Source organism: Penicillium subrubescens (assembly GCF_028828155.1).
Source record: "Penicillium subrubescens strain IBT 31985 chromosome Unknown utg000004l_segment0_segment0, whole genome shotgun sequence".
In the NCBI taxonomy this organism is placed as follows: domain Eukaryota; kingdom Fungi; phylum Ascomycota; class Eurotiomycetes; order Eurotiales; family Aspergillaceae; genus Penicillium; species Penicillium subrubescens.
This window is the reverse complement of record NW_026643154.1, coordinates 2,628,004-2,644,678: the sequence shown is the minus strand read 5'-3', so window position 1 is coordinate 2,644,678 and position 16,675 is coordinate 2,628,004. Positions and strand designations below refer to the sequence as shown.

Here is a 16,675-nt window from a genome sequence, read left to right as displayed (position 1 = left end):
TGGCGGAATATTGCTTCGTTAGGGTTGAACAACGGAACTCAATTCCCAGACGGTGGGCAACCGAGATTAAACACGCTATTGAATAGTTGTAATACGCTAGTACACTGAGAAATACATACTTGCTCCTACCGGTATAGGATGAGTAGAGACCGCCTATAAGCCCTCTTCGTAGATCTTTTGCGTGGTAATCCGTATAGATCTCGGTTTTGATCGGAGTGGATCCGTTTTGACATTCCGCTTAGATATTTAACTCACCTTTGCCGATCTGACTCAATACGCTGCGTACTTAAAGTTTAGGATGCGTAAATTGTCTGATATCAGAGGTCGAGGCCGGTAGGAGAGATTCCACAGCTGCAGGTACGTCCACCCCGAGCCGGACCGAGATCGCTCGCACTTAATTTATAGTATTATCCGGTCCGTACACTGCCCCTACTGTACAGTTACATTTCAAGGAGACTATTTCCATCACAGTACCGTGTATGTATCCCGCCTGATATGTAAGAAGGGATGGGACCCACAGTTCGTATTTCATTTTCGGGTCCGGAAAGATTGCTTATTTTTGTAGGAAACGGCACAATAAATTCAACTGTGCTGCAGTCAGCGCAATCAGTGGGCAGAACGGCTGCCAGCGACTGAAAAGTGGGCACAGAGATACATCTTGTGGACCGCTGAGTCACTCATCTCGCTAACGCCCCTGTATGCATTTCGTCCGGTGCGAGTGGAGTTATGCACGCCCAGTAGTGCAACAAATGTGGGAGTTGCACCGTAGCTCATTAAGATAATTCTCGTCAATTAACACGATGCTAACTGTGGTCCCTGTGGAGCCAATTGTCTGCCATCCTTCCTACATATCACCTACGTAAACCCTGTTACCCCTGACGAGGTCTGGCGCCTGCCTGCCGGCAGCTCCTCCCACTTTGCTTGCTTTTTGCGCAACTCTCTTCTGGCTGGAAGCGGGCAAAAACAGCCAGCTCTGCGCTGTTCATTGGAAACCAAAAAAATTTCACTGTACCAGCAGCGTTGGCCTCACGCGATGTCAACTTTCGTGCAGATGGCGCGTTCTGGCATATATTATCGTACATCCTGCAACTTGGCTCTTCGCAGACCCTCGGGCCGCCCAACATGTCCGGAGCTCTTCTACTTCAGTTTCAATATACTTGACAGGGGGCGATTGATTGTTGTCGCTTTTTCAGGATGCATTTGAGGCTGGCCCTTTTTTTTTTTTTTTTTTTTTGGGTTGGGGTTTTGTTGCTGGAATTTGGACCGATTATATGTAACAACGATCCGAGACAGGGCAGAGCAGACGGGGGCTTTGCTGATCAGTAGCTTCCCTTGACTTAGCGTGCATTGCCACACTAGCCAATTTATCTTCTCTTAAGAAGAGTGGCACCCATTGCCGCCCCAGCTTCTGTGAGTCAAGCAACTTTCGCTGCATATCTTGACAATTTCTTCTCATTCATGCAGAAGACAACAGAGAGGAGAAAGGCCGAGCATGCGTCCCTTGCGAGGGTGGCTGCGTGCCTTATCAACGAACGATTCGTAACTGTCTCGTTCGCGGCCAACTACATTACTCTCTCGTACCCAAACGCAGGCGAGCCAGTTCTCATCCATCTTCAGCAGCCATTTCCATTTCAAGACGTCCTAGATGCATCCGAGGTGCCCCAAGTCGTCACTTACAAGGGCATGGCTGTTGCAGACGGTGCAGAACTGATACGCATCATTGGAAAATGGAGGAACATCGACGAAAGCCTCCTGGACAAAGTAAGCCGAGAATTTGACAACTCTGTTGCCAACATGGAGCTTGCATACTGTCGCCAACTTTCTCTATCATTCGATTCTCCTGCCATCGACTGGGAGCAAGCGCTGATTGAAGCGCATGGCTTGCACCCTTGGCACAAGTGCAGGTATCCCGAAGTAGGACATTTCCTAGACGCAAAGCTCTACTTCGTCAGGCTGCCGAGCGACGGCGTTACCATTGTTGGAGACTACAAGGAAAGGATCCAACAACTTCTCTTCCCGACCGGGCTCGAAAAAGACATCATCGACGACGGGAGCATCGTCTTCCCAGTTCATCAGCTACAACTGTCCCGCGTTATGGAAATATTTCCACAGGCCGAACTCCTGAATAAGACCGTCACGGCCCGTTCTCAGAGCTCTGTGAGGACCATGTCAGTCGCTGGTGCCGATTTCTGCGTCAAGGTACCGCTTGCCTTGAAAATTACGTCCAACGTTCGCACGATCAAGCCGTGGTCCGTTACCATAGGATACCGGATTGAGCCTGTTCTGCGCCTGGTAGAGCAGGCTGTCGCGTCGTTTGGCGGCTCCCTAACGGCGCTGCGTGAGTATGGCGCCGCAGCATCCTCTAGCCCGCACTTAGGCTGTGTCTTACGCCAGAGCCTGGAATCGGTTGAATCCGAGACTGGAGACAAGCTCATTGTGTGTGTTGCGCTGATGGAGCATCTGCATCTCGTCTGGGCCCCGGCATCGCATGAGGAAAAGCTCGACCTGCTTCGAGAATTCTGTCGCCATCTCTTCCGAGCCGTTTTACCGTCTGTTTTTATTTACGGCTTTGCGCTGCAGGCTCATGCACAGAATCTCCTCATACGGCTGCACCCAAAAACACGTGCGATCCGAGGGTTCTATATTCGCGATTTTACCTCCTTTAGAGTGCATAGGGAGTCGTTTGCAAAAGCATGCTCCCTGGATATCGACACGGCGCAGTTTCTCACGAGCATGGATTCTCGAGCAAAGGTATACAAATACATACATACAGTCATTCACACGCATGTGGCCTCCATGGTTTTAAAGCTGAAGTTGGGCATAATGGGATGGAGAGCCGCCCGGGAGGAGCTGGAAAAGATTATTCCTGCTGAAGATGCACTGGCGAAGGAATGGTTAACGAGCCCAACTGTAGAGGCTCGAGCAACGTTGGCCATGCAGATATACGGCGTGGATAAAGAGTTGAGATTGGTCGAGGTCACTAACCGCTTCTACCACTGCTAGATTGCAATAAGCGACTGCAGCAGGAAGTCACGCTATCAATGATTGTGTTCTGCATCTTGACCAACAGTCATGTATTTTAAATCACAAATCCCAACCGGCCGACAATGAGCCTATCCTATGGGGGTTCGTCGGATGGGGTCGACGCGATTTATTTTTTATGGCCCCACTTTTCTTGTTTTAGTTTATTCCCATTTCATATTTTACACTTCATTCTTTCTACCCTTCCCGGGAAGCTACAAACTCCAGATTTGGGGTACTTAGAGAACCAGTCGTCAAGTATAAGCTGTTATAAGCTAAGAAGACTTAGTCTCTATTTAAGGTGGTAGTAAGGTGTTCAAAATGGTGGATCTCTTGATGGACCAGTATTCAAGTGTCGCTCCGGCGCTTGAAGAAGCCAAGACCTGCACGCCCCACCTTTGGGTTCATTATGTAGGCAATCCATGGGAAAAGTCGATACTGTAGCATTGCAATGAAGACAAATTCTCGATTCTGACTTGTCCTAATGTAGAGACAGATCTTGTAAGCCCTACCACTAAATTCCAATATATGCATGGCACTACGTGGAAAACTGCAAGCCACACGGTACGGCGGTGTATAGACGCCATTCGCCAATGCACAATTATAATTCTGACTTCACAGGCAGAATTCTGATTTAGCCAAGTTCCATTAAAACTTGGCTAAGTCCCATCGCCATTGAATTTTCTACACCACTACCTTATTCATGCATTATCACAAAGGTCTTAGAAATAGATCTTGTACACCCGAAAAGATACAATCAATTAGAACTTGTTACAATATACCTGACATGAGGTTATCCACAAATGCCGGTGCCTCAGGATACCAGGACCCTGGTAAGCCGCCAAGCTTTCGGTGGAGGTTCACTGGGGCTTCGCTGCCAGTACGTGTACGGACCCCTGTAAGGAAGGCCCTGTAGAGGTTACACAAGCCTCGTATTTCCCCCACTCCTATTCCCCCACCAAGGATACATCTCCTTCCTGTTTTGAGCGATATGACTGTATATAAATTGATCCAGGTTAGATAGGTTTTACACTCCTCAAGAAACAGTCTTTGACCTTTCTGAACAATTGACTTGGTCCCTTTCTCCTACCTGATTGACAGGCCTCTATCCTGACTTATAGAGTATCCTTACAATATTAGCGTTATGGCCCGCAGTGGTGTCCCAGCCGCGAGAGTAATCATAAGCCATAAGATTCCAGAAATCAAAGTACTTATCTATAGCTGATATATGGAGATTTTGGTAGTTTGCTGGTCCTATGCATCGATCAGAATCAAAGAAACGAAGTCGAGGGCTTAAAGGAAAATCACCGGCTGGGCATGCAACGCTTATCAAAAAGTGATAATTACTTGCTTCTGCAGCACTATACGTATCTAGGCTCTTAATGGTCTGTCAGCTTAGGCCTAACAAAGGATACGGGGATGCTATGTGTCAACCCGAATGGATCGGCGCTCTTATCACAACATGCAACATGCAGAGTGACATCTACCTGCATGCATAAGATAACACTAAAGTATGTCTGCCCAACACAAATATGTTGCAATTGGGCATCCCGGATTTGTAACATCCGAGGATCCCCGTTACCGTGTAAGCTCATGGGTATTTCAACCCCCATGAACACCCTCATTTCATGTTCCTCAATCAATCAATCATTCAATCACTCAATTCAATATCAATCTCCCCTTTTTGATTCCGTTGCCCTGATTGGCCCATTTCCAAGTACCCCGTAGCTGTCACATTGTTGATACTATGGCATACTAAGCGCAATTGTTGAAGCGTTGAAACCATATTATCGGCCTAGGTGTTATCCGTAGGATACTAGGTTTTCGTTAGTATACCACTTACACTAAAGAAACATTTAAATGCCTGTTTATTTGATATCCCTTCGATCATCCTCCTTTTTACATTTAATGCTTGAAAGGTATGCCTCTAAGACTGGATTTCCATGATGGTCAGCAAGAAACCGGCGTCTTGGCGCGTTCTGGTCACCTGACAGCGAAGCTGCAGAGATGCCCCTCACTCAGCTGAGTGACTGGCAACTCCAATGGAGGCAACTCGGGATCATGACATCGGCTATATTCGGTGGTAGAAACGATGGAGTTCAGATTGGGATCCACCATGGGCCGTTCACAGCGGAGTTCCACCGGGGTAGGTTTAATCACGTCTCGACGAGTCTGGATTTAAAGTAACACTTTTCCATTCATGAAGCATATATAACTGAAGACATCGACCGAATTTGCATCCAAAACCTACGCTGCCCAGACTCCCTAGCCATTAAAACCCGCTTAAAGGAGGTCAAGGACAAACTACTTCGTCAATCGTTCGAATGGGTTCTCCAGGACCCGCAGTATCGCAGTTGGCAAAATGGGAACGACGTATGTCTGCTCTGGATTAAGGGCGGTGCTGGGAAAGGGAAAACAATGATGTCGATCGGTCTCATAGAAGGGCTCTCACAGAAACAAGATATATCTACTGTGGTGACATATTTCTTTTGCCAAAACGCCTACAATGAGCTGAGTACCCTCGAATCGGTCATCAAAGGCCTGATTCTAAGATTGATAAGCCAACGAATTGAACTGAAAGATTCTTTACGACTTCGATGGGACCCTAAGAACGACCGTTTCCGTGAGGACGTTAACTCATGGCGAGCTTTGTGGGACATCCTTTGGGAGATGTTGGACCGGTGTGACTGCTCAAGGATATATGTCATTGTGGATGCCCTTGATGAGTGCCAAGATAGCGGCATGGCCGACTTCTTGAAACTTATCGTCCGAAATGGTCTTGATCAACCCTCTAAAATCAAATGGCTCCTGACAAGCCGACCATTAGAAGCTGCAGAGCGCACATTACTAGCTGGGCATGAGCAGATGCAAGTTAGTCTAGAGCTTAACTTCGATTATATCTCTCAATCTGTGTAGACTTACGTCTCATACAAAATTGATGAGCTCAACCTTCAAAAAAGATACGGAGAGGCACTCAGGAGAAAACTAAAAACCGGGCTTTCTGCGAAAGCCGAAGGCATCTTTCTATGGGTAAGCCTGGTATGCAAGAGGCTTGAAGATATCTGCGCGGATGAAGCCTTGGCCACTGTTCAAGATTTGCCGCCAGGACTACACCCTTTCTACGATCGAATTCTGAATCAGTTGCGTGAAGGCCAGCCAAATGATGTCCATAATCACATGAGGCTCCTTAAGGGAATGTTGCTGGCATACCGACCTCTGAAAATAGAAGAAGTTCCCAGCGTGACTGGTCTATCCAGTGGAGATGATACAATCAAGTTGTTAGTTAATCACTGTGCATCTTTCGTCAGAATGCAGGGAAACACCATTGAATTCGTCCATCAATCCGCTCGAGATTATCTAGCGGGGGAGAACGAATTGGCTATACTTGACTCGCATGGTCACTATGGACATTATGATATTGTTCTTGGCTGTCTATCTTACTTGTGTGAACAGCTGAAAGTTAATCTTATAGAGCTACCGCAACCTGATTCGACTAACAAGTTTGCAAAATCACTGAAAAGTGAGAGGAAAAGCGTTCTACTATCTTCCCTTGACTATGCGACAACCTTCTGGGTACAACATCTCCAGAAGTTCCCGCCGAAGGTCATAGCACAAAGCAGACTTATTGAGGAAGGAATAGTTGGAGTATTCCTACACAGCATGTTTTTGGAATGGCTGGAATGCTTCAGCCTATTAGGCAGGTTCTCCAAGGCCGTTGATTCGATCAAAGCCCTACGAGATATGACCAAGGTAAGTATTTGATGTTCCTTGGTTTCCACGTTCTTTGCTGACAGTCCGTCAAAGGGAGATTCTTCGGCATTGGCACTTATGCAAGACGCTACACGTTTTCTGTTACGACATTACTATAATATGGCTCGTTGGCCGTTACAGATCTATAGCTCTGCTCTTATCTTCAGCCCTGAAACAAGCATCGTGAGGACAGGAAACCTGGGCAAAATTCCACAATATTTCAAAAGTTTTCCCAGGACTGAGAGCACCTGGGCTTCTCTCATACAGACACTAGAAGGCCACTCAGATATGGTTGACACTGTGGCGTTTTCTCCAGATGGCAAACAGATCGCATCAGGCTCTGGGGATAACACCGTCAAGCTTTGGGATAATATAAAGTCTTTTAAGGCTTTAAAATTTCTAGGCCAAAATATGCCTAGTCCTTTCACACTCCGATCACAGAAAGAGATCAAAACATCGGAACCAGTGCACGACCTCAGATACTCTGAAGATAACCTATACCTTATAACAGGTACTGAACAAATCAGGCTTGAAGGTACTGCGACAGAAGACCACGATAGGAGTCCATATTCTTTACAGAGTTTTATTGTGAAGGACCAGTGGATATGTTATGGAGTGATGCCATTTCTTCGGCTATCATCAGATATGCAGCTAGCATGCTACAATACGAAAGATGATCAAGTAGCTATTGGATTGACATATGGTCTAGTATTGAGGTTTGGATTCGACCGAAGTACTCTGCATTATATGCTAGCGCCATGTGCGGTTTGAAGTTTAGGTCTAGGAATCTTTATGAATACACACATGCGTATCATTCAATGCCGAGTCAGTAGCCACCTTCAGAAACCAACCATATTTGATAGGACGGAGTGGGATTGAGATGATTTTGATGTTGTTTTCATGTACGATGCGTCCTGGTCCAAAGAATGTCCCAGAGAATGTATTAGACTGGCCGTTTGCAGGTGGGACACAAGAAGCGCGGCTTGAAGCAGAAGGCGACTAGTGTATTAGTCTGCCCTGGCTCACTAATTTAAAGTTCTTGTTCCTGTTTTTTTTTTCCTCTACAGTTTTGATTTGCTTCAAGTCCTGCAAAATACCCCTGCTGCCCTTATTAATACATTACAGGCTTAACAGGAATCAAACATATAATTTACGCTAAGAACGGTTATCAAATACATCGGTACGTATTCGTACATGCTCTAGTCATATACATATTATCTGCTACGCTTAATATGGATGAGCGTTCCTTGGTATTAGGGTTTGAGAAAGAGTTAAAGAGTGTAAGTGGTGACACCGATTTCCGGAAGTACTGTATCAATACCGTCGAAACCAAGTCCACCACTAGATCATTAGCAGAGGAAGCGAAACTTACACGACCTGCCACGGTGCTGAGGGGGTTAGCAAAGTTAGTCGAGTAAGTCCAACCCCTAATCGGCAGCAGGATCTTCAGATTTCTATTCTTCTTTTTGAGAAGAAATAGTTGCTTCACACATCCGTAAACATTATTTCCAGTATCGCTCCACGAATCTGTAGCATAATGTTCCCTTATGTCGGCCCAAGGATCTGAGATATACACCTTTCCGGTGTCCGGGTATACGTTAGCAAACGCGTATAGCATATGCATTAATCTATTGACAGGGAGGTCCTGAAGACTGAAACCACGGCCACGAATCGCCTAGAGTGATGGGATATATATCTTATAAACGATTTCAGTTGATTTTAGGGGTTTTTGTCACGCGAACTGACCCAGTTGACGAAGTAGGCAACGGAGCGATATCTATTGGTACGGCGGGCCTTAAGCTTAGCATTACTAGCACTATTATATACTACATTATCGCTAGCTTTATTAAGGAACACTAGGCCTAGTAGAAAAAATGTAACTAGCTGCATAATAAGCGAAATGGAAAATGGCCTTAGAGGAGGGCGTAGGTAGAACAGTAAAGGTGATATGGTAGAGCATAAACAGAAGGAGGAACAGTATTTATAATGTAAAGGAACCCCTCTCTTATAACCGGCCCAGACCGAATGCAGGCTGCTCCAAGCTTGACTCCGTAATAACCTAAAATATAACGGCGAGTGGGTCGGAAAGTGATTAGAGGAACCAAAAAGGTGTCGTAAAGCGCGTTGAGTCAGTGCACTAAGTGAACCAAACAGTGTCGCAGCCTCCAGACTACAACTTTCACCGGCCTCGCCAGAACTTGGGTACCGTCTTCGCTGTCACCGTGATTCCTGGACTAAGTTTACTCTATTGAATGACTGCTCCTCATCTAGACCAGGGACCCGATTTGGTGGTTGTAGACTCGCAGGGATCCGTTTTGGTAATCGCGATTAAGTAGCTAGCCTTGCAAACGTTACCCCTTCAGCCACTGGGAGAATGTCGTGGCTATGACTATTGAATCTACCACGGTGCGATGACATGTTGTAAATTCGTGTGGTTTTTTGAAGAAATAAAAGGCGTATGTCCCCCTCTTCCGCGCTCTTAGTTAAGTAACTAATACTCGCTTTACAAGTTAAAACGGGCCCTGTTACCTGCTCCCTGTTACAACCTCGATCGAAAATCTAACCTTGCCGGTGCAATAGCTAAAACCTCTTATGGATCGAAGGGGAAGAAATCACTTCGACAGAAAAGAGATCGGCGCAAACCAAGCCTAGAAAACAAGTCACACGAGTTTAGCCAGATTTGCGGGGCAGATGTATGTTTAGGTATACGGATTCGAGATTCTGGGCAAGTCTTTATTTTCAGCGCGGATCCGTCTGGAATTTGGTCGTTCCTTCGCTCTCAGCTAGTATGAACGGCAAAATATCCCCTGCGTTCCAAGTCTTCTGACCTTTCTAGGGCTCCTACTACCCGACACCAGTTCAAAGATAAATCGAATCAGGGTAAAGTATTCTTATTACACTGATTCGATTCACCGTAAAGCAGGCGATAAGATTGTAGACGTATTGTTGTATTCGCTAATATAGAACCGCTTTTCTATTGTACGGAGAACAGCCTCCTGTAAGATAATTATATCCTTAATATAGAGTAGTAGCTTCTCTTTTTTTATCGGTGATCAAACCCTTTCCTTTTCACAATTTTCCGAATACTCTTTAGAAATCATAGACTGATTAGACAGATCTCCATCGCTAGCTATAAAGCTAGTTGTGTACCTGTATTGAAGTGATACATCGGCCAAGCCTGGGAATGCTACATCTGTCATCGACAATTCGTGTCAAGCAGGGCGTTGAATCAACACGCCAATTCGCCGGTGCATCAGCAGAGTATTTATCATTGTCCGAATTTGGCACGGAAGTGTGGGAAGCAGTTTGTTTCGTTGGCGGGGTTTTTTAATCATTTGGAGAGTGAAGCTTGTGGGTTTATTAGGTTTGAGAAGGTGCAGGAGGTGCAGAGGTCGTTGACGGATGTTATGTCGGGGAGGAGGATGATTGCGGGGGTTTTTTGAATTAGACTAGGTGTGTGCAGCGCGTTGAGGGGATTGACTATTTTGTCATTCGATCATGTACGTTGTACTCGGTTGGATTTATGGACCAAGATCTAAGATGTAAGAAAGAAACGTCATTCAATGAATAATTAGAAGGAACTGCTACATGGCTCGACCTACAATAACTAACTAGCAAATGAACATAATATCTAGCGAGCGTAATGCGATTACTGTATTCTAGTTAAGAGGGAGGTATATCGTCTGGACCCCTGCGCAGGTCAGAATTGATACTCGATAAGCCAGCCACAGCTTGTACATCTCAAATCTACGCACTCTAAGACATAAAAGAAAATTGGTAGTAAAAGTCATTCGGAATCAAAGAAACGATATGTCCAGTAGGAATCTCACAAATGCAACTCGAACTCAGTGTCGCAGTCAGAATGGAAAAGACATAAATGATCCCTTCAGATCGATTATGTATTATCTAATAAGACATAGACAAAAGACATGTACATTCAAGAGGATAATATGTAAAATCAATAGATAGAAAAGAAAAAGAGTAACCCCAGCTGGAAAGTAAACAACAAAGCTTTCAAATGAAAAGAATCCCATACCCCGAGGTATTCCCGAACAAAAAAAACGCCTGGCTAGAGCGCAAGATCCGAACAACCACCAGGCCATAGACCCAGCTCTATGCGGCAGATAGACTAAAACCATGTCGAGATTGGTTGGTTTCACCTGCACCCATCGACCGTGCATACGAATCCCGTTACCACATCATCACTGCAGGCGAGCTAATATAGCTCACGCTTACAGGAGGAGGGCGACGGCACCGAAGACGGCGGCCAGACCGGCACCAGCGCCAGTGGCGGCGTTGATGGCACCGGCGTTGAAAGCGGGCTGGGAGGCAGCGGGGGTAGAGACGGCGGTGCCGGTGGCACCAGCGGTGGAGGGGACCAGAGGGGTGGAGGAGACGGAGGAGACGGGGGTGGTGGGGAGAGGGGTGGAGGAGGAGCTAGAAGTGATGTTAGATTGAGATGATTCCAGATTGGGATTGTGTGGTGATGAGAGTCGGTGCTTACCACTTGTTGCACTGGGTCACGGTCTGGGTGATCAGAGGGCGGGTGACGGTGAAGGAGCCAGTCATGGTGAGGTGGCCGGGCTGGGAGAGAGTTAGTGATGCGATCGCGAAACGAAGAATAGATTTGATGGGGCGCAAATGTGGGATATCAGATGGAATGTGGGGAGTCGAGATGTGTCGTTGATCGCGACTCGGTCCATTTGTCCCATGCTGATATCCACATCCACACAACAACAAAAGGAGGTGCACGCACAGTAGAGATGCTGTAGGTCGAGCCACCGTGGACGATGGAGGTAGCCTCAGGGCAGTAAGTGGTGTAAGCAGTGAGGGTCTCAGTGACAGCGTCGGTAGCGACAACACCAGCAGCCAGGGCGGCGACAACAGCGGCGAAGGAGAAACGCATTTTGGCTTGGAATGTGGGATTTGTTCGAGGAATGTTCCTGAAGAAAAAAAGGGCGAGGAGTCTGGGAAGACGGGAGAGTTGATTTGACACGCGGTCGAAAAGAGTGTGGTGTTTCTGAAAAGAATGTACTCGGTCGTGAAGACTGAACCGGGGTGAGTGGTATAGAGAGCGAGTGGATGGGGAAGGAGAAGGGAGGGGGAAGGAAGGACGGGGGCGGGTGAGAAGTTGTTTATAGGGGGAGCAGCCAGTCTGGCTGTTCTGCCCGGTGCCGTGGTCGACTCAGGTACCCGTGCGAGTTAAACTGACTCAAGTGCGACTAGCGCAGGGTGAGAAAAGGGGCCGATAGGATGGTGGATATTGGAGATACGCAGTGGAAGTATTTGGGAAATTGCATCGGCTGGGCAGTTGGATGAGTTTTGCATGGTGAGTGGATCTTTAATTATGGTTGAGACCAATGATACTCGATGAACCGCCCGCTTAGTCTTGGTACTCCGTGGCATTATTATCTTCATCTCCCGCTATATCCACGTCCCCGCAGGAACCCGTTTGTGCGCTTGGCCCGCTCCTGAGGATCCTTGCCGTCCTGAGAGACGTGGATGCGAGGGTGAATTGTCTGGTTCGGTCGGGCAGAGTCTAGCCCAGCATCAGCAAGGGAAGTCTCCCGAAGATTGTCGCCTTCATCGCCAGATGGATCATCGGATAGACATGGTAGATCAAAGTCTATGTATAGAACCATTAGTAGACATCCAAACATTCTGTTCTCCTGTACTTTGGGGAATTGAATTGAACCCTTCGCCTGATTATTCCTGACCCTGTCTGTCTGTGCTGGAAGCGTCGTACGCCAGCTTATTTGAGTCTTTGACCGACCCGCCGGGGCCATATTCATTCGATCGAGGCCAAAATGGGTCCAATGGGCCCAACGGGGCTGTCTTTTCCGCTCTTTTCTCTCTCCAGGTTCCACGTTAGAAACTCGCTGTCATTGGCCAAGTCAGGGACCAAGTTCATACATCGGCAATCGAGGAGATTTGATGAATCGCGGTGTGGGGACTCTGACATGTCCCTGGAGAGACAGTCGCAAGGGACCAAGTGCTGAAAGCACATCATGTATAATGAAGTCATATATGATGAGGATATTATAGGACTTGTTGATGTCGGGTACCAACATAGAATTGAGATTGTAGTTGTTCTCTCCTCTTTGTTTGAGGCTGCGAGGTACATCAAGTTGGAAAGTTTGGGGGGTGCTGACTAGGCACGTGAGAAATAGGCAACAAAGCCATAGATCAGCTCCAACCTCACCATCAACATTCAATAAACAACAATTGACATCACATTAAACTCCCTGCTTCACCTTCATCTTCATCATGGCAACAGACTTCCAGCTCTTCCCCTCCCTCCCTCCCGAACTCCGCCTCCACATCTGGCACATCGCCCTCACAACATCCTGGTCCTGCACCACCATAAAACCCCTCCGCCGCTACAACTACAAATCAACCGGCACAAACCCCACCAAGCCCATAACCCAAGTCTGCCACGAAGCCCGAGTTGCCCTAAAAGAAACACACACCTACATCGAAGACCTCGGTCTGTTCAATTTCCCAAAACACATCTTCTTCATCCGAGATCTTCGATACAGTCCCGCCTTGCCACGACGATTACAATCCCGTTATAGCTTGTTCAGTTATATCCAGCATATCGTTATAAACCCGAAAAGTCGGACATTGATGTACGAGATTATCGAGTTCCTGGCTGAGGTTGCCACGGATCTGAAGAGTATTGTTGTTGTTGCGCCGTGGTTTTTACCTGAGGATACGGATTTGTATGATGATTATAAAGATTGGATTGCGCCGTATGAGGATTTTGGAGAAGTTTTTGTGAGATCGCCTAGTGAGGTGAATTTGGTGAATTTGATTAGTGCGATTGAGTGTGGTGAGGATGGAGGAGAGTGTCGTCTTTTGGATGGGTTGTCTGTTGGGGAGTACAAGGCTCGTCTTGATCGGGCTGTGCGACGGCTGCCGGATCCGTTACCTGATGGGCTTCAGTTTATGAATAATGCGTATTGGAGGACGAGGGGGATGTTGAGGACGGTGGAGGCTGCGGTGGGAAAGTTTGCTACGCCGCCGAGATTATACTTGCAGACGGTTGCAAATATGCGCACGTCTGGTGAAGATGGCGCAGAAGGGACATCACCACTTAACACGGAGAGGAAAACTGGTCGGGTAGGTGCCGAGAACGTAACCGAATGAAGAAACATGAATTCTATGATTGGGAATCTTTGTCATCGACATCATAGCATGTCCACACGCATGGCCAGCACGAGGTGACATGACTGCGCTCCCGAATAACAACAAACGAAAATACCACCTATCACACCAACCCAGTGGATATCTCAAGGGAAGAAAGTCTGTCTACCTTGACGAACCCAACCCATAAGACTTAACACACAAACTCGACAAAAGAAGCCCCGCAACCGAAACAGCCAAAACCACAAACAACGCCTGCGGAAACACCCCAATAGTAACGCTATACGTCGCATTCAACGCCGTCGGAATCGTTATCCTCCCAATCGCATGCATAAAGCTCAACATCCCCAATAAATGACCCGAGTGCTCACTCGGCACATGCGCCGTCAAACTCGACGTCAACAACGGCGTAACAGGATTCCCACATGCAAATATCAACGAGCAGAAGATGAACCACTCCGGCGAGCGGGTCAACGCTACACCCGCATACCCCAAAATCTGCAGGCACAAACTGGTCCGAATAGCGCCTAATTCACCGGTGTTAAACACAGTTGAATGCGTCCGATTTCGTTTCCGACGGATCTGTCTCCGTACCACGGACATGATAACCGGGAAAAGAACCACGAGCACTAAAATACTCCACGTATTGACGAGAGCCATGTAAAAGCTTTGCGTCGTGGGTCGCCAATGGAAGAGATATGATGAATAGGCCATCTGTAGCGGAGGGAGACATGTCATAACGCCGAAGACGAATTGTTCGATAACGGCCAGAATAGCCAGATTCCCGCGGCGATTCGCACTACTCTCCCAAAGGGATTTGCAGGAGGTGTATACCTGTCGTAGTGGATTTTCGGTCATGGATGGGTTATCCAGGTTTATCCCTGGATTCTCGGTAGATCGTGCCCAGCGCGACTCGGGTAGGACGAAGATGAAAAGGATGGTTAGGAGGAGGTAACAGGCGAATGAAATCCAGTATACGCCTTCGAAAGAGTTGATCGATGCGATTAGGATCCCGGCAATTAACGGACCTGCCGCTTGTGCGAGGGATGTACATGCTTGGATATAGCTGAATAGTGTGGCACGTTCACGTGGACTCGATAAATCCGTGATGTACGCCTGCGAAGCCGCGATAGCCGTGATATACGTTCCTCCCAGTCCCTCAATCGCATAACCAACCAATATCCAGCGTACATCGATCGCATCGGGATACCGCAGGATGAGAAGCATGACCACATTGTAGAGCAGGATTCCTGTCGTGCTGAGTGCGAGTATAGGTTTCCGACCGATTCGATCGGACAATGAGCCTAGAATCGGGGCTGTGATGGCCGAGAGGATCCCGGCTGTGAATTGGCAGTAGACTATTAGGCGGGAGACGTCTGCTTGGGCGTTTTTATCGCCTAGACAGAGTTCGAGTTCTTCCATGAGCGTGAGCTGGCCGGTTTGTGGGTTTGGTTGGGAACTGCTGGGTGCGTATCGCTGGTGGCAGACTAAGGCTAGGCTGGCGTTGAATTCGGGGACGACAAAGGTGCCGCCGCTCATGGCGAACATGCCCCAGAGTAAGATTATCCATGCTGGCTGGGAGTAGGAATAGTTGTTAGTTTAGAAGCTTGTTTTTGCAGGGTGAGGTTATCTGGAAAGCAAAATCGCCTCTCCTGAGTGACTGAATCTTGGCAATCCCAGCGGAGGGAAAACCCGCGATGGAGATACAGCAAAGTCGTACAACAGAAATAGGGAAATAGGCGTCAGCCTTACCGAAGGATCGCGAAGGCTCTTAACCTTCCGGCTCGTGCCATGCCCATGGTCATTGCTGCACTGATCCTGGTCCTCATCCGGGAGCAACGGACACCCCTCATTCTCCAATCGACCCTGATGCATGGTATCAGGCGGGCGCGCAACGCGAGTAACACTCCTCGGGGCCATAGAAGGCAGGCCAGGCACCTAATATACAAAACGACCGGGACAAGGAACAGAAAAAAAAAATAGACCGAAATCCCAGGGAGAGAAAAGGGTTAAGTATGGTCTACGGTGTACCGAGTCGACCTGCATTTAACCAGCCCAGTGAAAACCATCCAATCTCTTTCGTTGAAGAATGAAACGACCTAGGAAGGGCTAGGACAACCGTTGGAATGCACGCGACGTGTCCGCCTGCAGAGCGTCTGCGGTCCGCCCGCAAAGCTGCAGGTCATGTAGCACAGAGTCGACCAACCTCTTCCCAACAAGAAGGGGGGACGAGGTGTACACTGGCGGTCAGCATCGTACAGTCGCTGCGGGGGTAACCCTGCAAATATGCAAGTTGTAGGGGTCGAGCGCTGGAAATTCAAGCGGCCCGATCGCGATAGCGATGATAACCGTTGCTTGCTCAAATTTTGGCGAAGCGAGATCTAATGTACATGTACAGTACCGAGATCTGGTGGTTCGTTTCATAGCTCCGGATTGGAGCGAGGAAGACACCAGACTAAACCACGTTCCGAGCCTTGGCCGCTCGTGCAGATCCGGTATTGGTAGGGATCTTCAAGATGGATGTGGCTGCCTTTGGAGGTGGATTTTTGTGCGACTTTATCGGTTGAATGATGCTGTCACAACATGTCTTTATCAGGGTTGGCTGGCTGGGCGAGCGTTGGAAATTGCTAAATTAAGAAGGGGTTGTGTTGAGCCGCAAAAGCAAAAATGTTATCGTGGATGTACCACATGGACATGCGGTGGGCATGCGCCTTAACACTGAACTTACAAGTCTAGCAGCACAACGTCGAGACGGGTT

At 47.8% G+C, this 16,675-nt stretch overlaps 6 protein-coding genes across 6 annotated transcripts; 3 read left to right on the top strand and 3 right to left on the bottom strand.

Moving 5' to 3' along the window:
* Positions 1-1,458: 1,458 nt before the first annotated feature.
* Positions 1,459-3,003, top strand: N7473_006016 (IucC family-domain-containing protein; the record flags this gene model as incomplete). Its single annotated transcript, XM_057151956.1, has 1 exon — positions 1,459-3,003. The coding sequence occupies one exon, from the start codon at positions 1,459-1,461 to the stop codon at positions 3,001-3,003; it is 1,545 nt and encodes a 514-aa protein (XP_057009761.1).
* A 2,025-nt stretch (positions 3,004-5,028) lies between these two features.
* On the top strand, positions 5,029-5,937 carry N7473_006015 (G-protein beta WD- 40 repeats containing protein; the record flags this gene model as incomplete). Its single annotated transcript, XM_057151955.1, has 2 exons — positions 5,029-5,167; positions 5,228-5,937. The coding sequence occupies 2 exons, from the start codon at positions 5,029-5,031 to the stop codon at positions 5,935-5,937; spliced, it is 849 nt and encodes a 282-aa protein (XP_057009760.1).
* Positions 5,938-10,545: 4,608 nt separating this feature from the next.
* On the bottom strand, positions 10,546-11,893 carry N7473_006014 (putative GPI anchored protein; the record flags this gene model as incomplete). The annotated part of the gene is made up of 3 exons (XM_057151954.1): positions 10,546-11,208; positions 11,276-11,355; positions 11,528-11,893. Coding segments are annotated over 3 exons (651 nt in total), but the record flags the coding sequence as incomplete, so codon positions are not given.
* A 292-nt stretch (positions 11,894-12,185) lies between these two features.
* N7473_006013 (uncharacterized protein) lies at positions 12,186-12,413 on the bottom strand (the record flags this gene model as incomplete). Its single annotated transcript, XM_057151953.1, has 1 exon — positions 12,186-12,413. The coding sequence occupies one exon, from the start codon at positions 12,411-12,413 to the stop codon at positions 12,186-12,188; it is 228 nt and encodes a 75-aa protein (XP_057009758.1).
* A 625-nt stretch (positions 12,414-13,038) lies between these two features.
* On the top strand, positions 13,039-13,920 carry N7473_006012 (2EXR domain-containing protein; the record flags this gene model as incomplete). The annotated part of the gene is made up of 1 exon (XM_057151952.1): positions 13,039-13,920. One exon carries the CDS (start codon positions 13,039-13,041, stop codon positions 13,918-13,920), a length of 882 nt encoding a protein of 293 aa, XP_057009757.1.
* Positions 13,921-14,082: 162 nt separating this feature from the next.
* On the bottom strand, positions 14,083-15,837 carry N7473_006011 (uncharacterized protein; the record flags this gene model as incomplete). Its single annotated transcript, XM_057151951.1, has 2 exons — positions 14,083-15,492; positions 15,670-15,837. The coding sequence occupies 2 exons, from the start codon at positions 15,835-15,837 to the stop codon at positions 14,083-14,085; spliced, it is 1,578 nt and encodes a 525-aa protein (XP_057009756.1).
* Between the last annotated feature and the right edge of the window lie 838 nt (positions 15,838-16,675).